The sequence below is a fragment of the Bos mutus genome, chromosome 16 (genome assembly GCF_027580195.1).
Source record: "Bos mutus isolate GX-2022 chromosome 16, NWIPB_WYAK_1.1, whole genome shotgun sequence".
Classification (NCBI taxonomy): domain Eukaryota; kingdom Metazoa; phylum Chordata; class Mammalia; order Artiodactyla; family Bovidae; genus Bos; species Bos mutus.
In genome coordinates, this window is record NC_091632.1 from 28119536 (window position 1) to 28144899 (window position 25364).

General features: G+C 41.1%; 1 protein-coding gene across 1 annotated transcript in view; it reads right to left on the reverse strand.

Annotated features, from left to right (window-relative positions):
* Window positions 1-25364, reverse strand: part of PAPPA2 (pappalysin 2) — a 315464-nt gene that overhangs the window by 42505 nt on the left and 247595 nt on the right. The window contains exons 17-20 of the mRNA XM_005905526.2: window positions 23600-23768; window positions 22090-22225; window positions 19060-19169; window positions 1470-1541 (exon numbers count right to left, since the gene is read on the reverse strand). Of these exons, the coding sequence (XP_005905588.2) occupies window positions 1470-1541; window positions 19060-19169; window positions 22090-22225; window positions 23600-23768 (487 nt within the window). The remainder of the gene's footprint in view (window positions 1-1469; window positions 1542-19059; window positions 19170-22089; window positions 22226-23599; window positions 23769-25364) is intronic.

Below are 25364 nucleotides of genomic sequence, written 5' to 3' on the forward strand. Positions count from 1 at the left end.
AGTTCTCCAGTCTTCTGTCTGTTTATCTCCCTCCTTCCCTGGCCTCTTCTTCCCCCTTCTTACCCCCTGCTTGGGGGATGAGTCACTCCCCCTCCTCTCCTCCCCACTGCCATCTGTTTTTCTAATGATGGCAGAAGATGAGCTGTTTTGCTGGCTGACACCGTAACAAAGCACACTCCAAGCTAGCGTTTCTCCTGATGCACTCTCCCCACGCCAGTTTACTGGTATCATTTCCCCACCCAGTTTTCTCTTTGTCTCAAACCCCACCCTTTTCCCCCCTTTGGCTTCACATAGATCCCAGTTTCCCAGAATTAAATCAAGAGAAACAGAGATACAGAAGAATGGAGAGAGTTGGGTGTTTATGACTGGAGGGTGCTGAAGTCAAGGGCAGTTAAACAGCTCCCTCTGGCACTCGAGGTGCAGCCAGAATTATCGAGTGTTGCTGCTAAGTGGCTGAATTACTTCCAGTGAGAGGTCTGGATAACAAAGGCTGTTGTGACTGAGACTAGAGTACTTGTATTTGTTACTGGCTATTCCCTGGGTACAAGAACGTGTGTGTGTGTGTGTGTGTGTGTATCCATGTCAGGATTCCTTTGTCATGCTCTGTGAGCAAGGCTCTACCTCATTCTTGACTCTTCCTTGTAATAACTTCTCTTAATCTAGTCAAGGAATTCACAACCCCCTAACTTACCCCCTGGTAGGGGGATGCCCTGAGTGAAGAAGTAAACAGAATTTCTTGAGTTGGTAAAAATCTAGTTTGGGTTAATCACCAGTGGACTACAGGTCCTCCTCAGAGGTTGCAAACTGAGATGCCTGCGTGACCCCGACAGTTGATGTCAATGAGAGAAGCCCAGGAGGTGAGAAGCTACAGGGAAAGCTAAGGACAGTGTGAACTGGAGGGCAGCGGCCCTTCTGGCATTCTAGCTGCCACTCAGATCCAGTTAATTGTTGCCATAGTTGCCAGATATTCTTGTTTTTCAAGAGAAAAATCTTTGCACAGATTTTATATTTATTTGGTGTATGTAAAATGTTACCTATACACATACGAATTTTGTGTGGAAATCCCAATTTTTAAGCATTAGCAACCAAAACAAAATTTTTTTTAAGACACTGCCCTGGCCAAACCCCTGTCTGTGGGCCATCGAGCTGCAAAACTCTGATCTAACTAAGCTCCAGTGAGGCCCAGTTAGAGAATCCCAAACCATAAATCATTCTGACTTGCGTTTAACTTTATTTTTTATTAAGCAATTTAAAATGGAACCCTGGAAATTTTGCCTTAAAAAAAAAAAGGCAAAATCAGAAATCCTAATATCTGTAATTTGGGGATTATGGAGCTACATGTAAGAGATTGAACAGAGGGCATCGGAGCAGAGAAAGGGCAAGATACTGAACCAGAAGGACTCAAATCTCTGTGAGTTGAGCAGAGCAGAGAGTGCTGGTCTGGGTTTGAGGGAGGGGGGGTACCTTACCTCGCAGGACTGGATGCAGTGGATCAGGAGGGGGTCTGGGTGCCACTGACGCCGCCCAGTACACATGATGCTCTGAAAGGGAAGAGGGAAAGAACAGAAAACCAAAGCTGAGATACCTGGTCAGTGAGAGGAAGGGCAAATTCTGAGCTTACTCCATCAGCCCAACCCCCTCCCTGAGGAACGAGCCCCAATCAGGCTGCACGAAGAGGTCAAAGGCAGCTGCCCAGTCCTTCCCTTGGAACTGCTAATCCAGCTGGATAGAGCCAAGGTAGAAACTCTTAGCAAAGGGAAGTTTTCATCCTCTTCAATGTCTTCACCCTCCCAGAGCTATTAAAATTTCCAGAGTGGTGTCAGTGTGGTTAAAAAAAAGCATCCTCATGTTGAGGTTTGACAGAAAACAACAAAATTCTGTAAAGCAATTATCTTTCAATTAAAAAATATATAAAAATTTTAAAAAAGCATCCTCAGTACTAAAATGACTTTATTTTGGCTCTAGGCACAATATTGGTCCCACTTGTTTTGAAATTTTAATGTTGCAAGAAATTGTGAGATGGCTGTGTTGATCAGGAAGCACCATGGAGTTTTAAAGGCTGAGAAATAGAGCTTCATCAGAAGAGCCTTGAGCTAAAAGTGGATTTCGGGAATCCTAGATCACTAAATGTGAGTGCCCAAGAGAGGAGTGGAGGCCAAACAGCACTCTGCAAGTCATTAGCACCATGTATCCCCTCCCTGTGAGAAATGAAAGAGGGTCTACGCACTGCACATAGACGTTTAATGTGAAACCACCAGTGTGGGCAAACTTCGGAAGATAGTGAAGGACAGGGAATCCTGGCGTGCTGCAGTCCACAGGCTCACAGAGTCAGACATGACTTAGTGATTGAACAGCACAACACCCCAACACTGGGACTCAAATGGCACCAGCACTAACTGGTGAGAGTGTAAAAGTGTGTTCCTGTGTTCCTTTTAAAACACTGGTGACTCCCTCTAAATCCCAATGGCCATTTGCTAATGTGACTTTTAACAAACTCTTTGTGAATAATAACAACTCATGTTCATGGAGGTTTTTTCCCTTCTAATTTTTGCATTTTACACTTTCAAAAGATACGCTTCAGGAAAAGAGAAAGTCCCATGAGAAGTTTCAAAGAGAAAAAGAGATTCTCCCTATAACTGGCTACTCATCCACCCATTTGCGGACCTTCATATGCACATTTTAAATTCAGTACAACAGAAATTCAGGGAAATCATACAAAAAAAAATACACTGTGAGACATGAGTTTTACATTAAATAGACCTTTAGTAATTGAAAATTATACATTCTAGAATGCTAAGACTGGAGCAATCAGATTGAAGACATTTTCATATATTAACCTGCAGGTATATAAATATATACCTCACAGTCAGTTATGAAAATGGGAATCTGCAGTATTTTTCTGGAGTTATGTTACTATAAACTAAAAGTCCTGCTTCACAGTTTCCAAAGAGAGGAAATAAATACTATAAATCTTAAAAAAACCTTGATATTCAAAACTCTATACTATAATAATATAGAAGATGACTTTGCTTAACTTATCATTGTGCTAAAAAAAAAGGATTATTAAATGTATACAGTCATAACTTGATATCCACAGGGGATTGGTTCCAGGACCTCCACAGATATCAAAATTCAAGGATGCTCAAGTCCCTTATATAAAATGACATACTATTTGCATATAATACCCTATGTATACTTTAAATCACCTCTGGATTACTTATAATACCTAAAACAATGTAGATTCTATGAAAATAGTTGCCTGAAAGCAGCAAATTCAAGTATTTTTTTTATATCTTTCTGAGTTTTTTCTCAATGTTTTATCATTAGATAATGGTAATGGCAAAACATAATAATTTGAACAGCAAATACACGGCAACTCTATTCCTTCTTGTTCATTGAATTCACTAAGGACCCCCAGGTCGCACCCTAGTCAGTCAGTCATTCAAATCAAATGTACCAGTAGCTAGGGGCCAGAATCCCCAGGGAACACGAGAGCTCTGAAAATCCTTCGGTCCCCTCACTGCCTCAGAGAGCTCAGAGTCTATGGGGGAGGAGGCAGCTGGAAGTCCATCAACTTCTCTACACGAAAGGAAACTCAGCCTTAGCATCCTTGCATGATGACTATAGCTAGAACTTGCCAGAACCCTCTGACTGGATCAGTTTCTCTTATGCCCTTCATACCTTCTACTTCATCCATCACCTTCATAGGCCAGAGCACTGATCTTCTAAACTGAAAAATTCTAAACATATTTTGCAAAGGAAAAAAAAAAAGGAAGGAAAAGAGTCTGTCTTTACTTTTAACTCTTTTTCCCCAGTGCTGTTTTCTGTTATTACTTCCAATTTATTTTTTACCTTTTTGTATTTTTTTTTGGCTGTGCCATGTGGCTTGTGGGATCTCAGTTCCCTGATCAGGGATTGAACCCAGGCTATAGCACTGAAAACCTGGAATCCTAACCATGGAACTCACCTACATCTTTGTATTTTTACATAATTTAATTTTATTACTATGTGATATATGTTCACTGTATAAAATATACACGGCATTAAAGGATACACATCTCCCTCCTACATCTGTTCCTCAACTACCCAATTTCTTCCATCCTATTTTTAGTTCTTGTTTATATCATTACAGAGATAGTCTATGAATATACATATGCATATTAAATTATTTCCTCACACAGGTTATAAAATACTGAAATTTTATTTAGTGCTTTATTTTATTACTGTTTGTCTGATTATCTTACTTGATTTCACTTCATAATGTTTCTTGGTGTTCTGTTCATTTTATGGTACACGGGATCCTGCATTCTATTGATTGTATATTATTCCATTTCATGGATTTACCCTAGTTTAATCACACTCATATTAATGGGTATTTAAGTTATTTTCAGTCTTTTGCTCTAACAAACAAGGCTTATGTATAAATCATTTCATACATGTGTAACCACATCTGTAGAATAAACTCATGATAGTGGAATTGACAATAGCCATTTCAATGATTTTTAAAATATTCTATGATTCAGTCTTAAGACTAATTCAGAGTGGCAACCTCTTTAATCTCTGTAAAAACCACATCAGTTTCTGGTACTTGTGTCACATGCTTTGTAGACTGCAAACCCTTGTGAATAGATGCCGGGAGCCAGCGTGAGGAACTCCGCCCATGACAAAGGTCATGAGGAAGGAGGCTCGACATACGCAAAGGCGGGATCGAGCCTGAGGAGTACCCCTGGAAATTCTACAGCATCTACCCCCAAAACTAGAGTCTGCCTACTTTACTACTTTGTGCTCTCACCTACACCTCTGACTTTATGGGGGGCTGTCCCCCACCACCTCTTTCGGAGAAGGAGTTAACTTAGAGCTCCAGTTAGTAATAATTCCTGGGCGTGATAGGAGTGTTTCAACCTACAAACTCCTCTGAAGGTTCTCTAGCCTGCCTGACAGGCTTGTCCGGCCACATGTGATTGTTCACAGCCTCCCAACCGTGAGAGGCACGAGATGCTGTAAACCTTCTAAAAACAGGTTCTTTAGAGAAGTTAGAAAACTATTAGTATAGTATAGTGGGCTGATTAGAAATTGTATTGGTGAAGGGTTTTTCATTTGTTGAGCCAATGTTTGCTGCTAAGTCTCACATCCCCTGCCCTTATACACATTAATGAATATATAGAAGAAATAAGTATTAACTTTTGATATTAATCACGTTAGACCTTAGGCTAAGCAAATTCTTTCCTTAATTAAAACCCACCACACCCTCACCCTATAGGAATGTAACTTTATCTGGTACCTTCGGAAGGTGGCATCTGTTTTAAGAATACTCACCCCTGGAGAAATAAGTGTTCTGGTTGACTGACCGCTGTCACAAGGAGAGGGTCATAAATTGTCAGCAGGCCCCCTGGCCAAAAGATGATGTAACACCCCTAAGACCTCTGTATACATTTGTATAAAGCACCTGACTTTAATAAAAGTCAGGACTGCTGTCCCCACGTGACTTTTGTATAACATCTCAGTGTATAAAAACAGACCCTGGAAAATGAAAAATGGGATCAGTTCCTCGAAAGACTGGTCTCCCCATGTTGTTCTTTCTCTCACCTTCTGGCTGAATTCCCATCTGAAACGTGGAGGCTCGTCAAGCCTACTAATTATGCCTGGGCTTCTAAGATCTGACCAGGGAGGCCTTAGTGTCTCCTCTCCTTCCGGAGAACGGGAGTATGCCTGAGGCCTACGTAGCTGACATAAATTCCTTGCCTTGGAATTTTATTAGCTTTCCACGTAAACCAAGTTATTCAGCCTCTTTTCTCCACTGAATTTTCCTCCTGAGCTGTCCTTATTTTATTACTCTTTATATCTCTAATTAACATTTAATTAAAGCTATCGTATCCTTATCGCCGAAGCCATCTCCCCTTCTAATTCCCTGGATCCCCTGGGGCTGGACCCCGGCAATTAGAGACTGTATCCAACTCATAACCTTATCTCAGTGACTTAGAGAGAGACAATGTTTTTTAAGTATTTGTCAACCACTAAATAGGATGCTGTATTTTTAGGATTTTTCTTTATCTTCTGGCCTATGAAAATCATTCATCTCATAAGAAAAGATCTGCATACAGAATTAATTGAATAACTACTTACTAATTAAAATTGGTGGAAAATTTCAAATGTTTTCCAGGTCCTACATTTTTATGTGCACATTTGTGGTGGTGAGCTGAAAGACGGATGTGAAACAGGAGGGAAGTTAGGGAGAAGCTGGCAGAGAAGGGCCAGCTCCTGGTGAGGTATGTTAAATTAACTAAACAAGAAGGTCATGCTAAGATGGCTCTAAATGCCATGGTGGCCTGTGGAAGTAAACCGGAATCTAAGCCCATCAATGCCTCAAGGTTATGAAATTGAAAACAAAGGACAACCAATTAGGCTTTACGCAATAACCAATCAATGATTTCCTTTCTTTTGCCTGTTCTCTATAATCAAATCTCTCCCCAACACCTCCTGGTGGAGTACTCCTAACCAGTTCCAGTTTGGCATTGTCTAATTCAAATTGAGATTTGTTCCTATAAACTCTTAAAACCTTTAATAATATGCCTCGGTTTGTCTTTTAACAGTTCAATATGATTTTCTTACTTCCTGGAATATTTTTTTGACAAATTATAATCCGATATATTATATTTGAAAAGTTATGGAGAATAATTGAAAAAATAACCCTCTGCCCAGCTTTATCAAATTATAACATTTCACTTTATGTGCTTCTGGAGTTTAAGTCATTAGAGGTTCAGTTAAAGTCGCCTATGTGTATCCCTCTAACATCATTTTCCTTCCTTTCTCCCTTCTGGTAACAACTATTCTGACATTTTAAATTATTATTTCTACACATTAGTATATGATTATATAGCTGTTACACTGTTAGCAATCCACTTCTCAGATGAGTCAATTGGGAACAACTGAGTGCCAAGGATTTGTTTTGAACTTTTCAAAAGGAAAAGATTCATGAGAAAACCAGTTTAAAGATTTTCTTTTGATTGAGCTACTTTAATTTTTTAAAAAATCAAGGGAAAAGAAGAGAAGAGAGGAAGGAAGAACAAAGGGAGAGCAGATGGGAGAGAAGAAAAGAGGGTAGAGAGAGGGAGTGGGGGGAGAGAGAAGGAGACAGAGAGAGAGGGAAGGGAGGGAGGGAGGAGGGGAAGGGAAACTAGTTAGGGTTATTCAGAAGGTCATAGGGCTGTATGAAGGTTGTTGCGTGTTTAAATGTGTTGCTGAAAGTCACAAGACTGATGGTTAGCCAACATTAAAGTCTAACAAAAAATTGCTCAATTGTTTTTTTTTTTTTTTTATCAGGAATAAGTTACTTAACAGAATGGGCAACTAATCACATCAGGCCACAAAGTTCTGCTCCTGCCCAGGTCTGTGATGGTTTCCTTATCATCAGTACTATATATGTATGCAGCCCTAAATAAAATACAGTGTTATTCTGAATATCTATTTGGACCATAGCACATTACCCTCCAGTAGGCTTTTGGTTCCTCTTCCCTCATCTTCCAAGACCCCCTTGTCTGTTCTCTAGAGAAGAGGAAATTGATGCTTGAGACTTACTCAAGCAGAGAGGGAACAATTCCATGCTTAAAACAGACGAACAAAGATCTTTGCATGACTCACATCTGAAGGATTTGTTCTCTCATGGTGTGTGGCAAGTGTCACTAGGGCTGTTACTCATAACTGCACCTCTCAAGAGGACCCTCGAGGTGAGGGGAGGGCAAGGATTAGGAGACAAGGGGACACCAGGAGGATGATACCAAATAGTAGGGAGCTATGCCACTGAAGGGTATTGTCTTTTTTTCTTCCTGCTTTTTCTTTCTCTTAAAACAGTTTGGTTTTATTTAAGATGTTATTAATCCTTCTGGGACCAACTTGGGAAAACAAAGTCAGAAATTATAAGATTTGTTTTGACTGAGCAATTCTGTTCATGAGCTGAGGAGTTGAGAGAGGAATTCCACACAGTGTTTAGAATTTTTGCAAACCTAATGAGTGTAGCCCCAGGAAAATCTCATTAACTTGGACTTCCTAATTATGATATACTAAATTATGATATATTAAATAATTCCTAATTATGATATACTGGAAAAAAGTATTATCCAATCTGAGAAAACTGAATTTATGAAACAAACCAATAGTGAAAATGAGCTGTTGTGATGGATTCTTTTGTATTTCAGAAAGAAACATTTTTAAAAAAAATTCATTTACGTGCAAACAATTGCCATACTATGTGTTTTTAAGAAAAACCTCTCCATGAAATCTGGTTCTCAAAAGACCACTTCTTTATAAGGTAAGTCAAAATGCCAATTTTCCTATTTTAGAAAGGAAAGTCACAAGATATAATTAAACATTCTCCAGACACAGTGGTCAAGGACAATAATAAAAAAATTAATCTTATTATTTTTTTGTCGCTCAGGGAAAGTCGGTCAGTCGTGTCTGACTCTTTGTGACCCCATGAACTATACAGTCCATGGAATTCTCCAGGCCAGAATACTGGAGTAGGTAGCCTTTCCCTTCTCCAGGGGATCTACCCAACTCAGGGATTGAACCCAGGTCTCCTGCATTGCAGGCAGATTCTTTACCAGCTGAGCCACAAGGGAAGCCCAAGAATACTGGAGTGGGTGTCTTTTTGGAAAAACCCAAAGGTTTGCCATGAGAAATGGCCCTGGAGGGGTGGGAGCCATTCTTTTTCCAGGTCTTTGGTTTCACACAGCAACTGCCTTCTGAGCAGCAAGTGAAATGAATCTTGCATTGAGGAGGAGGTCTAGAGATGAAGGTGGGGCTTCTCAGGTGGCATGAGTGATAGAGAACCCGCCCGCCAATGCAGGAGAGGTAAGAGACGCTGGTTCCATCCCTGGGTCAGGAAGATCCCCTGGAGGAGGACGTGGTAACCCACTCTACTATTCTTGCCTGGAGAATCCCGTGGACAGGGGAACCTGGTGGGCTACTGGTCTATAGGGTCGCAAAGCATCCAACATGACTGAAACAACTTGGCATGCACACATGGGGATGAAGGTAAGACATCATTCTTATCTCTAAGACTCTTGCTGCTGCTGCTGCTGCTGCTGCTAAGTTGCATCAGTCGTGTCCGCTGTGCGACCCCAGAGACGGCAGCCCACCAGGCTCCCCCGTCCCTGGGATTCTCCAGGCAAGAACACTGGAGTGGGTTGCCATTTCCTTCTCCAATGCATGAAAGTGAAAAGTGAAAGTGAAGTCACTCAGTCATGTCCGACTCTTCGTGACCCCATGGACTGCAGCCTACCAGGCTCTTCTGTCCATGGGATTCTCCAGGCAAGAGTACTGGAGTGGGTTGCCACTGCCTTCTCCCTCTAAGACTTACAGTTTGGTATTAGAGTGACAGAAAAGAGGAAGAAGAAGGGGAAAGGAAGAAGATAAAAAGCAGGGATGAGAAAAGCACACAGTGCTCTCAGTGGAAGTCCACGTGGAGCTTTTCCCATACCCTCAGCTCAGGCCCCCTAGATATGAGCGGTGACACTGAGTGCACAGTTGGCTGCTCCTGTCTGTCCCAGCTGCCAGATTCCACTGCTCAGTCACTTTAACTGGCAGGAATTTATTTGACAGCCAAGAAGCCTTTTTGTTTTATGTTCTCTCTTTCTGCAAGGTCTCTGCTGACGCCATCATTATAGAAAAGTCTATGTCTGCAGACGTAGTAGGTGAAGGAGGAAGACATTATTACAACAGCAAAGGCTCAGACAGCTCATTTGGAAATTTCAAATCCTTACTTCACGTTTCCTAAGCCACAATGCTCTTGAAACATTTAGATATAACAGAATAGTATATGTTCATCCTTACTCTCTTCTCAGACTCATAACCAAGCCATTAGACATTGCTTCTTTAGTCAGAGGTATTCCAATAGGAAGCACTGAATCGCCATTGTCTTCCCAGCCCCATTTGTAAAAGGCACAGAAAAAAAAAAAAAAAGGCCTACATACATCAATCTGTACATACACACACACACTAACAAGCAGAGCATAGAACTTGTAGAATAATATTTCTCTTTCTTATAGATAGCTGGTGATATCTTTTCATAGGTGTAGGAAATTTCCAAAGGTGAGATTTGTACTAAGTGAACACAAATTCCATTTTTACATAATTCAAAACTATGTGCAAGAAACTGAAAAACATTGCAAAAGTGTTATTTTGAATTTTTATAGCAACCCTTTGAGAGGGTAACAGGCAGGAAGGGCAGAGATCCCCAAGTGGCAGAAGGAAATGAACTGCAAGTGGCAGAAGATTTTGTTTCTGTTTTTCCTTCTCTACACAAAATTAAGAGCCTTCTTTTAATTCTGTGTTGATGATACCTGGTTCAGCCTAGAGCTAACCAATGCGTTTTTCTTATGGAAATATTTTGCTTAAGCTATGTTAATGAAACTATGTATTTGCTTGGGAATCTGCCCTTTCTTCAAAATGGTTCTGCTTAAAGCTAGCTTTTTTTTTTTCATTTTTCAAACCTTGGGCTGATAATGGCTCAATAAACCAGTATTCATGTCAATCTTATTGGGGGCGGATGGATGACACACCTCGTGCTATCCTATCTCAAAAGTGCATATGATAGGAGAGGGGCCTGGTGAAATCCCTCAGCCTTGAGGTGTCTCTCTTATCTGCTTAGCAGCACCAAAAGACGCAAAGTTCAGTTCAGTTCAGTCGCTCAGTCGTGTCTGACTTTTTGAGACCCCATGAATCACAGCACACCAGGCCTCCCTGTCCATCACCGACTCCTGGTGTTCACCCAGACTCACGTCCATTGAGTCAGTGATGCCATCCAGCCATCTCATCCTCTGTCATCCCCTTCTCCTCCTGCCCCCAATCCCTCCCAGCATCAGAGTCTTTTCCAATGAGTCAACTCTTCGCATGAGGTGGCCAAAGTACTGGAGTTTCAGCTTTAGCATCATTCCTTCCAAAGAAATCCCAGGGCTGATCTCCTTCAGATTGGACTGGTTGGATCTCCTTGCAGTCCAAGGGACTCTCAAGAGTCTTCTCCAACACCACAGTTCAAAAGCATCAATTCTTCGGCGCTCAGCCTTCTTCACAGACGAACTCTCACATCCATACATGACCACAGGAAAAACCATAGCCTTGACTAGACGAACCTTTGTTGGCAAAGTAATGTCTCTGCTTTTGAATATGCTATCTAGGTTGGTCATAACTTTCCTTCCAAGGAGTAAGCGTCTTTTAATTTCATGGCTGCAGTCACCATCTGCAGTGATTTTGGAGCCCAGAAAAATAAAGTCTGACACTGTTTCCACTGTTTCCCCATCTATTTCCCATAAAGTGATGGGACCGGATGCCATGATCTTCATTTTCTGAATGTTGAGCTTTAAGCCAACTTTTTCACTCTCCACTTTCACTTTCATCAAGAGGCTTTTGAGTTCCTCTTCACTTTCTGCCATAAGGGTGGTGTCATCTGCATATCTGAGGTGATTGATATTTCTCATGGCAATCTTGATTCCAGCTTGTGCTTCTTCCAGTCCAGTGTTTCTCATGATGTACTCTGCATATAAGTTAAATAAGCAGGTGACAATATACAGCCTTGACGTACTCCTTTTCCTATTTGGAACCGGTTTGTTGTTCCATGTCCAGTTCTAACTGTTGCTTCTTGACCTGCATACAGATTTCTCAAGAGGCAGATCAGGTGGTCTGGTATTCCCATCTCTTTTAGAATTTTCCACAGTTTATTGTGATCCACACAGTCAAAGGCTTTGGCATAGTCAATAAAGTAGAAATAGATGTTTTTCTGGAACGCTCTTGCTTTTTCCATGATCCAGCGGGTGTTGGCAATTTGATCTCTGGTTCCTCTGCCTTTTCTAAAACCAGCTTGAACATCAGGAAGTTCATGGTTCACATATTGCTGAAGCCTGGCTTGGAGAATTTTGAGCATTACTTTACTAGCGTGTGAGATGAGTGCAATTGTGCAGTAGTTTGAGCATTCTTTAGCATTGCCCTTCTTTGGGATTGGAATGAAAACTGACCTTTTCCAGTCCTGTGGCCATTGCTGAGTTTTCCAAATTTGCTGGCATATTGAGTGCAGCACTTTCACAGCATCATCTTTCAGGATTTGAAATAGCTCAACTGGACTTCCATCACCTCCACTAGCTTTGTTCGTAGTGATGCTTTCTAAGGCCCACTTGACTTCACATTCCAGGATGTCTGGTTCTAGGTCAGTGACCACACCATCATGATTATCTGTGTCGTGAAGATCTTTTTTGTACAGTTCTTCTGTGTATTCTTGCCATCTCTTCTTAATATCTTCTGCTTCTGTTAGATCCATACCATTTCTGTCCTTTATCGAGCCCATCTTTGCATGAAATGTTCCCTTGGTATCTCTAATTTTCTTGAAGAGATCTCGTCTTTCCCATTCTGTTGTTTTCCTCTATTTCTTTGCACTGATGGTTGAAGAAGGCTTTCTTATCTCTTCTTGCTATTCTTTGGAACTCTGCATTCAGATGCTTATATCTTTCCTTTTCTCCTTTGCTTTTCACTTCTCTTCTTTTCACAGCTATTTGTAAGGCCTCCCCAGACAGCCATTTTGCTTTTTTGCATTTTTTTCCATGGGGATGGTCTTGATCCCTGTCTCTTGTACAATGTCACGAACCTCATTCCATAGTTCATCAGGCACTCTATCTATCAGATCTAGGCCCTTAAATCTATTTCTCACTTCAAAAACTAGCAAGGGGGCACTCTTTCTGTCCCCTTACGATATCTGTGTCAGAAGCTTTCCCTGTCTCTATTATACTTTAATAAAACTTTGCTACACAAAAAGCTCCAAGTAGTCAAGCCTTGTCTCTGACCCAGAATCGAAATCCTCTCCTCCAGAGGTCACGAATCCCAGCATAACACATGGCTTTCAGCAGCAACCTTTCACCTTCAAGACAGAATACCATCCCCATTCTTGCCGCTGAGCAGGAAGAGGCTCCAAGGGGTAAGTCAAATAGTATTTGAACCCAGGAGAGCCTCACTCTTCCTTTTATGACAGTTGCCACTTGGAGTTGTTTTTCATCAAAATTCCTTACTACCTAAGTTCTTGGAAATTCTTCCTTTAATGAAAAGTATATTATTCTAGGACTCAGGTGTCATTTTCAGGAGTAAAATCCAGCAGAATCCCCAAAGACAGGCAAACAAATTTTATAGGAACCTGAAAAGTTTACTTGATTGTTCTTTAAAAACAAACTCACAATAAGGAAAAGCAGTACTATAGGGAAATATCTCTCCAAATTATTTTGTTAGACTTCACGGGGAGGGAAGGAAAGTGTGGGAACAAGGAGGCTCTCATGGTTGTGACAAGGGACTTCTTTTCTATTTGATGGGCAAAGTAATCCAAATGTACACCAGACTACAGAAAACACGGTGATTCAGGGGAAATCACTGAACTTGAAGTCAGAAAAGTTGGTTGCACTGCTCTCTCCAATTCTTGAAAGCCATGCAACCTTGGACAGATCATCCGACAAGATCTAATTTGTCTGTGAAATAAGGATAATAAAATCTTTTTTCCCCTAGTTTATTGGTTTATGAGAAGATTCAAATGAAATTATAAATACCTAAAATATATATTTTATATATACAACTTTGCAGGCAATAAAGTGTTATCCAAATGTAAGACATCATTTTTATTATAAAGAATGAAATCATTGGAAGCAGACTAGAGAAAATGATGCAATTTAATCCACTGCTCTGTTGTCTTGCCAGATACCAGGTATTTGAAGTATGGGAGATAGCAGGGGTTTACATGTAATAGGAGATCATCATTTACTAAACAAATGAGCCAGGCTCCAAATAGGTGTGCTTTTACTTAAAACATTTATGTTGCCAGAATTTTATAATAGCAGTGTTTTGCGAAGTTTTACAACAGAATTACTTGGGGTGCCTGTTAAAAAATACATACCCCAAGGCACTGCGAGCCTCTCTGAAGAGGGGAAGACAGGTCTGCTCCCTTTACAAACTGCCCAAGTGATTCTAAAGGACACCAAAACTTAAGATTGAGTATAATACGGAACATCCTTCAAGATAAATCGATGTAAGCTATGAAGCTTTTACTTGAGGAAGATTTTCATTTAATACAACTGCTTTGGTGTAATAGGCACTTCTTTGTGAGTGTTAGGTAGGTAGACTAGGGAAAGGAGTCCTAAATGGCAGTGGCTAAAAGACAAAGAAGGGAAAAGCCCGCGAAAATAGAACAAAAGAAGGTCTGAGGACCGGGGTCAGGACCTCAGGTGAAACAAACAACACTCCGGGCTGGCCCAATTTACATAGGACAGGCCCAGGGAGAGATAAACATATAAAAAGAGGAGCCAAAGCTAGCTCTCTCTCTCTCTCTCTCCCACATGCTGGGGCACTCTTCTCTTCGTGTCTTTGGATCAACGTGTCCTCACGCCTCAGAGATGGATTTTCCTGCTATCTTCTAAATAAAATAGAGCTGTAACACTGAGCTGTAACACTGATTTGTCTAAGAGCTATAACATGGTCCTTTCGAGACCTGAGAGCTATAATGCGGTCTATCCAAGACTTGAGAACTGTGACACGCCGAGAGGGCTTTAATGTCCGTCACTCCAAATCTTTGTTGTAACGAGACCAAGAACCGAGGAACATATACTCATGTGACATGAGGACAGGCTTAGATCTCCCGCCCCTCAAGAGCCATTGAATGCCACAAAGTGGCAGACATTATGGGTCATCTGTTTTCACTTTCATGCATTGGAGGAGGAAATGGCAACCCACTCCAGTGTTCTTGCCTGGAGAATCCCAGGGACGGTGGGGACTGGTGGGCTGCCGTCTATGTGGTCGCACAGAGTCGGACACGACTGAAGTGACTTAGCAGCAGCAGCAGCAGTGGTTAGTGCATAATCTCATTTCTATGGATCTGGGAACACAAGCGTAATAACCTCATCATTGTCTCCTGTGCTTCCATTGACTTTTTCTTGTTTTTTTGTCTTAATAAAGTTTCAGTTCCCTAAAGGTGAAGCATTCCATGTAAGCTTCATTTGTAAGCAATCCTTCTTAACTTCATTATATCTATAAAAGAGCTGAGAGAGTACAGGTAACAGCATGGTGGTTAGCGACTGTATGATAATGAATATTAACACTGGATTAACCCTCGGTTTCCTTTTGGCATAAAAAAATACTGATTTGGGCATTCAGGAAATGTCAATTATGCTTTCAACCTTTGAACTTCTGACTTTTGGGGTTTTTTTAGGAACAAGTTACTCTTTCAAGGTAGGAATGAAGTTCATTTTGTGAGTTACTTCAATTCTTCCACGACAGTGTTGGAAGCAGCTAATTTAATTATTTCACTTTATTTTCACACAGAAACATGGCACAAGTCTCAAGGGTACCACTAAAGTAATGGTGCTGCTAACCATATTGCACACTGTGACCCACCACGACATTATTTAGTTGCATCTCCAAATTATAAAAAGCATGGTGTGCCATTACAGATGAGAAGAGGCATGCAGAAGTGAGGGGAAGCAGCTTGTCTCCAGTAGGAATGACAGCCAACCAAGAAAGATTATTATGCATCAATCACAAAATTAAATTCTAGTCATATGCTTCTCATCTGATACTCATACTAACCTTATGAGTTAAGTATTACACCTATTTTACACACAAGGAAATGGAGTCACAGAACAGAAAAGCAGCCTAAAATTATGTAGCTCATGAAGAACAGAGATTATGAATAAAAACTCAACTTTTTTTTAAACACGATTTTTTTATCCCAAGATCTACAGTGTTCCTTAGATGCTATCATCCTCAAAATTGTGCTTGGATAACCTATTTTCCAAAACCAGGAATTTACTTACTAGACCATAGTCATGATAAATGCAGTGATACAAATGATAACATTTGATGTTTGGCTTAAGAAGAAAATAAATTCTGCATTTTCTCTCTGGCGTTTGCAACTTGCAATTGACAAGGATATAATTATATATAACTGTAGGAAGCTGCAACAACATACCCAGTTTGAGGAGAAGATATGTATTTACTTCCAAAGTAGAAAATGATGCCATAGCAATTTCTTTGCTTACTCGACTAACATTTATAAGATACCTACAATTTGCCCCGTGCTGAAAAAGGAAGTAGGAATATAAACATGAACAAAATGCTATGGAATAGAGAAATAAATAATAGTGACTGCCCTGAAGGACAGTGGAGAAAGGAGAGGTTTTAATAAAACAGAAGATACTGTTTTCCAGTTTGGAAATAGTCAAGTCTCTGCTGTCTTCATGAAGAAAAGTGAACTGCTCTTTCTGAATGTCCCATTCAGAAAGTGGAAGTGGAAGAACCCCTATCACTGGAAGGCCTGCACTCTGGTCTCACAAACCCTGAATCCACCGACTATGCTCATCGGATACCTTGTTGGGCAGATGCTAAAGTAAGTGTAGAAGGGTTCCTGAAGCAGTTCATCTCTCAGGTGGAGAAAATGGATTGTAAAAGGTCCAAGCCTTTCCCCCTTTAGCTGCTTATAGAGAAAGAGAAGTCTTTCACATAAGAAGTTGAGCTAGAGGGACTGACAGGGGATACTCTGCCTGGCACCCCAGGAACACGAGGCAGAAGTCCTTTCTTCAGGTATTCTAATTCCAGCTAAACCTTCACAACAGATTGTGGGAAATGGTGCAGAAAGTCCAGAAAGGCCAGGGGATGGGAGAACCAGGCAAGGTGTTTTTCTGGCTTTCTCCTTTCCACTTCCAACTGGACTTCCCAGAGTCCCTCCCACTGGTGCAGTTTTCTCTTTGGGTTCAACATCCTTAGAGGAGTGCACCATGCACTACAGGGTCTCATCCGCTTGCCTCTGTGCTTTCCCATCTTTCTAGCTCCCATCTCCCCTCTCCCTCACCACAGCGCATACTCTGGTTTCAGACACACAGAACTTCTTACCCACTAGAATGTTCCCTTTGATCATAGTTTATGACCCAAAGGAAGAGCTTTCTGGTCTATTGCTCCTTCCCCAACTCCAAGGTCTTCCCTGGTGGCTCAGATGATAAAGAATCTGTCTGCAGTGCAGGAGACCAGGGTTGGAAAGATCCCCTGGAGAAGGGAATGGCAACCCTGGTATTCTTGCCTGGAGAACGCCATGGACAGAAGAATCTGACAGATGACAGTTCATGGGGCCCCAAAGAGTCTGACATGACTGAAGGACTAATGCACACCCCCCCAGAGTTCCCCAGCAGAAGAATTAGTTGCTCCCTCTTAGGTGTTCCTATAGTTCTCTACCACAAACAAGGCACTTCTCATGTTGCATTATTATAAATGGCCATTTTTATGGCCAGATTGTAACTCTTGTAAACAGAGGGACTCTCATTTTTCCCTCTTTATATTCCCAGCACTTAGCATAGTTCTAGGGCACACAGTAAGCCCCAGTAAGTGTTTGCTGAGTGACTGAATTGATAGGGTCACACTCCTCCCATCCCCCACCCCTGAATCATACTTATGTATTTGTTCCTTATCCTCCTGCTTTAACACACATCCTCACCAATAACACAGCACAATTAGCCTGTGAGGAAAAGGGAGCAATCTGAGAATGAATTCCAAATGAAATGTGGTACCTCTCTAGAGCCTATGTCTTGGTGACTCTGCAAGAACAAACTTCTAAGGTTTTTGCTTATTAGACAGTTTAATAAAACAAGCCATCTTCCAGGCTTTATGATAGTCCCACCCTCCCATTCTAAGAAGAAATAATGTATCACCATCTTATCCATCTTTCTCTTTTTCATTTATTCATTTCACACAAGTATTTATTGAACACTTACTACATAGTAGGTAGTATTCTAGGATCTGGGATATGGTAGTGAACCATAATTCTTCAGTGATCTTTTGATCTTTTTATTCTAGTGGCAGAAAGAGACTGATTAATATATAAGATAAATGAGTTAAATATATACTATGTATGGTCACGATAAGTCCTAAGGAGAAAAAGATAAAAGAGGGAAGAGAGACAAAAGTGTAGGGGAGTTAACATTTTAGATAGTAGAGTCAAAGGAGGCCTTCCAGACATTGAGTAAATTGAGGAAGGAAGCTGAGGAGCAGGACATGAAGATACCCAGGAGAAGAGCATTCCAGGCAGAGGGAACCACAGGGCAAAGGTCCTGAGGTGGGATGTGTCTGGCATGTTCAAGAATCAGCCAAGAGCTACTGTGGCAAGATTAGAGTGAGCCAAGGAAGGCATGTGGGAGAGGAAGTCAGGGAGCTAAAGGTGATCAGAGGAGGCCATGGAACTGAGAACCAAGGTTTCAGAAGGACCAGATGTGTGGATGTTGAATTCAGTAAGAGTTATGCCAGTAGTATTAGGTAAGGTAACTACAAGTCAAGAGCTAAAGTGGTTAAGAAACCAGGGGAGGGACATCCCTGGTGGTCCAGTGGTTAAGAATCTGTCTGCCAATTAGAGGACATGGGTTCAATCCTTGGTCTGGGTTGATCCCACATGCCTCAAGTCAACTAAGCTTGTGTGCCACTGCTTAATCCTGTGCAGCTTGGAGTCCATGAACCACAACTAGAGAAAGCCCATGCACAGCACTGAATACCCAGCACAGCCATTAAAAAATAAAATTAATTAAATAAATAAAGTCAACTTCTCTTACTTCCTTTCATCATTCTTTCCCTGTTTTCAGTTTTTTTCATTGTTTTATCTTTTCCTCTCTACCCTTCTCTTATCTTTATTCATAACTTTGGCTTATCCTACATTTTGCTGTTCTATTTTTTAAAAAGCTTTTTATTGGAATAGAATTGATTTACAATCTTTTTTTTTTTATTAGTGGTAATTTTCTCTTTAAATTTCCTTCCTGTATTATCATATTTTATGCCTCTAGGTCATCCTTCTATATTCTTTTAAACTTTCCTTTGGATATGGGTCATCTTTTCTCAAGCTTTTCTCTTTTCTTATTTATTTTCAGTTCTTCTCTCTAGGAATGATCCATGTGGTTGTTTGTTCTAAGGATGCTTTGAAAGCCTCTGAAATTACACCTGGGAATATGCTGCCAGTTGAGAATTGCTTAGTGTCTTACCTCCTTAGCATATAAAAATGACTCTTTTTCTTACCTGTACTCTGACGGGTTCCATCCAGTGCTCCAGAGTGTCAGTAGTGACATTCTCAGGAAGGATTACAGGATCATTAGGGAGGACGGTACACAATGGGGAACACACTGCACCTGAAGGAACAGAAATTTACGATAGACTTCATGCATCTCAGTGTTTCACTTCCTGGAATCATTAGCTTTGTTTTTCAAAAACAATTGCTTTCTATATTGTGTTGTTGTTGTTCAGTCGCTAAGTCATGTCTGACTCTTTGCAACGTCATGGACTGCAGCACACCACACTTCCCTGTCCTCCAGTGTCTCCTGGAAGTCTGCTAGAATTCATGTCCATAGAGTCCATCATTCTACATTGTAGATCACCTCATTAACATGGTCACAGGCAAGGCTGATACTCATTGACTATGCACCTGTAGGGATGCTCCTACACTCACAAGTAAAGAACCACTGCACCAAGTTAAGTCCCTGGCTCCAAGTGCTCTTCCCCTTTCTGGTCACATATACCCCTTCCTCTAGAATCCCTGAAATCTCTGTATGACCCAGCAATAAAAGATTTAATTCCTGCTCTGCAGACCTCTGAGACCCCACTCCAGGACTCTGGCCAGCTAAGGTCTATACTGATTGGTTGATGCCTTTTAAGTACTTTTAATAGCATTTCTGCTTATATGATTTCCTGAATCTGATAATTGCAGGATCTATTATCTAAAAACTTTACTAACTGGGGAGAAAATGGCCCAGAAATCATGAAGGTGGATTTATAGTGCCTGAAACACTGAAGATCATTACTCTGGTAGCCAAGAAACCTACTGATTAAAAGAGGAAATGAGGAGAAAACAAAAGCAGAGACTTTGGTCCTGTGGTGGCCTTTCAAAGGAAAATCCCACTCTATTTCTTTGTACATGAAGCCTGAGTATCTTCTAAAATTCTATTCAAAGAAGGCAGACTCTCAAGGTTCTCTATTTCCTCATCTAAAGATTTTATGATCTCCAAGTTTCTTTTCAGTGTTATCTATACTCCTGTTTTACACTGACTTGTATAACTCAAAGAATTACATGAATCTTAAGGACTCTACACATGTTAGCATATGATACATTAATGTAGAAATTAGAGGGTGGGGATATAAGAATTTTCTCATGAGGCACCACGCAAGAAGCACAGTCTCAGCATCTAACTACTCCTTGTCTGGCCACAAGATTTTTCAGTGCAAACAGTAAATTGAAGATGGTAAAAAACAGTCTCAGAAACTAACAAGCTTTCTCATTAACTCAAGTTTTATCTACTGGCGTTACACATGTTAGAATGACTTGGAAAATTACTCCTTGCTCATGCAATTAAAAACTTAGGGTTAGTCTCAACACTTTTTTTCACAAACAGGATCTCTTTTCTATGATGCTTAAGTTCACACAGAGCCAATTTGAGTTAATTTCACTTTGAATTATCCCTGGCCACAGAGACTTTTATCTTCACTTGCTTCATAATTCGAAAAGACATATGCACCCCGATGTTCAATACAGCACTATTTACAATATCCAGGACATGGAAGCAACCTAAATATCTATCAACAGATGAATGGATAAAGAAGATGTAGCACATATATACAATGGAATATTATTTAGCCATAGAAAGGAAAGAAATTGAGTCATTTGTAGAGACATGGATCTACCTAGAGACTGTTATACAGAGTGTAGTAAATCAGAAGAGAAAAAAAAATATTGTATATTAATACATATATCATTGGAAAAGACCTTGATGCTGGGAAAGATTGAGGGCAGGAGGAGAAGGGGACGACAGAGGATGAGATGGTTGGATGGCACTACTGACTCAATGGACATGGGTTTGGGTGGACTCTGGGAGTTGGTGATGGACAGGGAGGCCTGGTGTACAGCAGTTCATGGGGTTGTGAAGAGTTGGACACAACTGAGCTACTGAACTGAACTGAACTGAATACTTATATATGGAATCTAGAAAAATGGTACAGACGAACCTATTTGCAGGGCAGGAATAGAGACACAGACATTGAGAATATACACGTGGACACAAGAGGCAAATGAAGGGTGGGATGAATTGAGAGAGGAGCATTGACATTTATACATTACCATGTGTAAAATAGATAGCTAGTGGGAACCTGCTGTATAACACAGGGAGTTCAGCTTAGTGCTCTGTGATGACCTAGATAGGTGGGGTGGGGGGTGGGAGGGGGTCCAAGAAAGGACGAATATATGCATACATATAGCTTATAGGAGCAGAGAAGGCAATGGCACCCCACTCCAGTACTCTTGCCTGGAAAATCCCATGGACGGAGGAGCCTGGTGGGCTGCAGTCCATGGGGTGGCTAAGAGTTGGACACGACTGAGCGACTTCGCTTTCACTTTTCACTTTCATGCTTTGGAGAAGGAAATGGCAACCCACTCCAGTGTTCTTGCCTGGAGAATCCCAGGAACGGGGGAGCCTGGTGGGCTGCCGTCTCTGGGGTCGCACAGAGTCAGACACAACTGAAACGACTTAGCAGCAGCAGCAGCTTATTCACTTCATTGTGCAGCAGAAAGTAACACATTGTAAAACAACTATCCCCCAATTAAAAAAGAAAAGTTGTCCCTAGGTTCTGGAGCCAGGTTCACCATAGAGAAAGAATGGCTGCTGATCCAGGCAATCAAAGACAATCTCAAATTGCTCCTTTGGGAACTCTCTGCTCAAGGTACAGCAGCAGAGAGAATGAAGCAGGTGTCCAATGCATGTGTGGTATGTGGCTACACATTCCCACCTTTCCTCTTTGAACTACAACTCCTACCAAAAATCAATCCATTTTCAGGCTATACTGGGTAACAAATCACTCAGCAGCACCACCAACATTACATGTGTGTGGAGGAGTGGGGGAAAAAAAAAAGTGTCATAAATTTCATTTTAACCGAAGCAGCTCAAAGTCAACTTGGATTTCTGTCCACTCCTCAGGCAGAATGATGGAGCTGATCTAAGACCCAGCCAGGCCTGATAGAAGGATTACTTGAGAGCAGAAGTCAGACTCTCTTCCCAAACATACCTATCCCGTATCCTTGTTGACACTTGTACTCCACGAGTTTCGGCTCCGAGGTGGGTGGTGGGCATTCCCCTTGCAGGTTCTCACATAACTTGAACTCCTCACTCCACACTCCCTCCTTCGTGCAGCGGATGGGAAGCTAGAATATCAAAAGTTGAAAACATGGACATTATAGTTTTGCTAACTTCTTTTAAGGTGTGGGCAAAAGTGGTCTGCTTAAATGGTAGCATTCTCCAATTGTAGAACCTGGACTAAAAGACACTATTAAGATAATAAACTATGTTGCTATTGACTTTTCCCCCAAAAAGTCAAGACAAGTTTTTTACTGTTTTGATGTGAAGGAATCATGAATAATTTTGTCATTAGAAAATCATTAACAGTGTGTCTTCCTTTGGATATAAGGATACAGTAAGCTACCAAATGGGACCCATGTATTCTGAGATAGCCTTGGGAAATTTTTTTCCCAGACGGTGTCATTTTTGCATTGATCCATTCATACTCTCCCACAAATGCTGCTTGTGGCAGATGTCAGATTTTTTGCAAGATGAGTTTGAGCCAGTGGGACTAATTCATAATTTTTCTGAAGGTGCTTTTTGCTTTTCTGTCTGGTTGAATGGACACGTCATAGCTGCTTTTCGTCTCATCAAAGTTCTATTCCCTTTTTCTACATGTGTGCTTGTTTGTGTAACTCTTGGCTTCATGTCCCCAGTAATCACTAAATATCTTATATGCAGAACATAGAGAATAGCACTAACTCACAAAGCCCAAGAAAATAAGATTTTAGAATTACAGATAAACTCTCCCTTCATCCGGCCAACTCCTTGAGCCCTTAAACAATTAGTGCGAGCAGGTGTGCTTGATTTCCCAGGGGACTCATTTCATGGAGTATTCTTTTCACATGTGTCCTGTGGGCTTTACCTTGGAGTACTGAACATTGAGATAAAGGCACGTGCCAGGAGAGAAGGTAAAGTCATTGATCTCTGCTTAGGAAGTCTGCTTAACTTCCTGTCTCTGGTTTGTGTAGGGTACTTGAAAGGCTTCTAAAATAAAATTGACTTTAGTCGCCCAACCACGATAAGACTGTGGTTTTTGTTTGAGACCTCTTGCGCCAAAATCCTAGGGAGAACAACAGTCCAACAGTGCTTTCAGCTTTGCCTTTGCTGAGGAATTTGTGTTTCTGTTCAAGACTGTTTTCTATTAAAAAGTATGATACCAGCATTTCTAGCCAAGTTAGTTTGGGGAAATCACATTGCCAAATCAGAATCTGAGCCTTTTTGCAGTTTACTCAGGTATCTAACCTATCAGGTTGTTCTTCTTATCCAAGAGGAGAGAATATTCCAAGAATGTAGCATCTTCTGAATTCCCTATTAAATGATATCAACATCTCTGGTTAGAATCCCAACTTAGCCCCTGTCTGTTGCCATTCATTTAGATTATTTTATTCAACATTCTCGGATTGGTCACCAAGATTGGAGCACAGCCTGCTCCAAAATAAAGTTCAAGTCATCCTTACCCTTTTACTTTCCTGGTTACATTTGACCAAACACTGGCTGTTGAGCTCAAAGCCATTGGTGCATTCATACATGCCTTCAAAGACAGGGGAGGGGGGCTTGCACACCACTGGGACACAGCTGCCTTGCTCCCAGATTCCACTCTCCAGGCACTGAATCTTCAGGGACTTCCTGACAAGACAAAACAAAAGAGTCCATCAGAATCCTCAAGGGGGTTATGGGAGAAGTCTGGACCCTCAGCAACATGGGACAAGGATTAGCTAATAGATGGGAGCAGTTGGTTCTTGTTAGCCCAGTGTCTTACCTCTTCATCCTAATTTCTAAGCCATGGAAGGAAAAACAGTAATAATGCACTTTACATCAGTGATTGCATTGTTATGTAGTAATATTGATATACTCCTCTCCAGAGACCTTGTTAACTATCTATGCAGCGTCTAGATTTTGCAATTGGGTTTTCTCTAAGGTTGTCATCTTGGAGCAGTCTCACACTTAAGTGCACTGGGAAATACCAGGTAGGATGGTGTACAGCAAAGGTTATCACACACTCAGGGGACTACCCAGAAATCATCTGAGGATCATCAGTATTAATATGGTAATGGAATCAATGAAGCTGCCAATATTTATTGGTTCTCCAGAGAGGAGAAAAGATACAGCAGTGGGGGGTCTTCTTAAAACAGAAGCTCTTACCCTGAATTTCATAAGGGCAAGAGTATTGCTGGAAATGACTATGGCCATTTTGTTTGCTGGCAAGTCCATTTTTTTTTCTTGGAAAGTTTTCATAGCTTTCATCAGATTCTCAAAGTAGACATGACTCAATAGTGTCCTGGAATAACTGCCCTTCCTTCCCATGCAGAGATACGGCCTCCACCCAGAAGAACTGCATTTGAGGTAGTCGATAATCAGCAGGATTAGGTCTTACCACTTCAAACTCCATCCCATTTCCTTCCTAACTCATTGCCAAACTGAAAGTGCTTTCCATTTGCTGTTTTAACGCATCCAGTTCTGATTCAGAACATTCCCAGTCAGATAATCTTGTGATTCTAAAATAGAAATAATCCTTTGTCCATTGATTCAAGGGCTTCCCTGGTGGCTCAGTGGTAAAGAACCTGCCTGCCAATGCAGGAGAAGCAGGTTCAATCCCTGGGTCAGGAAGATCCCACGGAGGAGGAAATGGCAACCCACTCCAGTATTCTCGCCTGGGAAATCGCATGGACAGAGGAGCCTGGCCGGCTACAGTCCACGAGGTTAGAGAGTCAGACACGCCTTAGCGACTAAACAACAACAACCACTGATTCAATCACATGATGGCCTTGAATTGTTATTTTCCAGTATCATGATGCCCTTTGAAAATTTAAATATGGCCCTCACCCACACACTTTTAATGGACTTCTGTACAATGCCTCCTGCATGCTTTGCCAGTATTCTAATATTATACTAGTATAACATTTATCAAATTATTTTATAAATGTGTATATGTTTGTCTTTCCCACTAGGCTGGAAGCTGCCTGAAGGCAAGGATTGTGTTTTATTCTTAATTTCAATTCCCAAGAACAACAACAAAAAATCTGTCTTATATTAGGCATTAATGAAACATTTACCAAACTGAATTAGTTAACCAAAACTCACAGTGCATTAAGCACACTGCAGAGCACACAAAATATTTTAGTAAACCAAATCACCAGGATAGCTCTACTGAAGTAGTATTATCATTCCCATTTCATAGATAAAGAAACTACTCCAAGATGTTCAGTAATTTTACCAAGATCC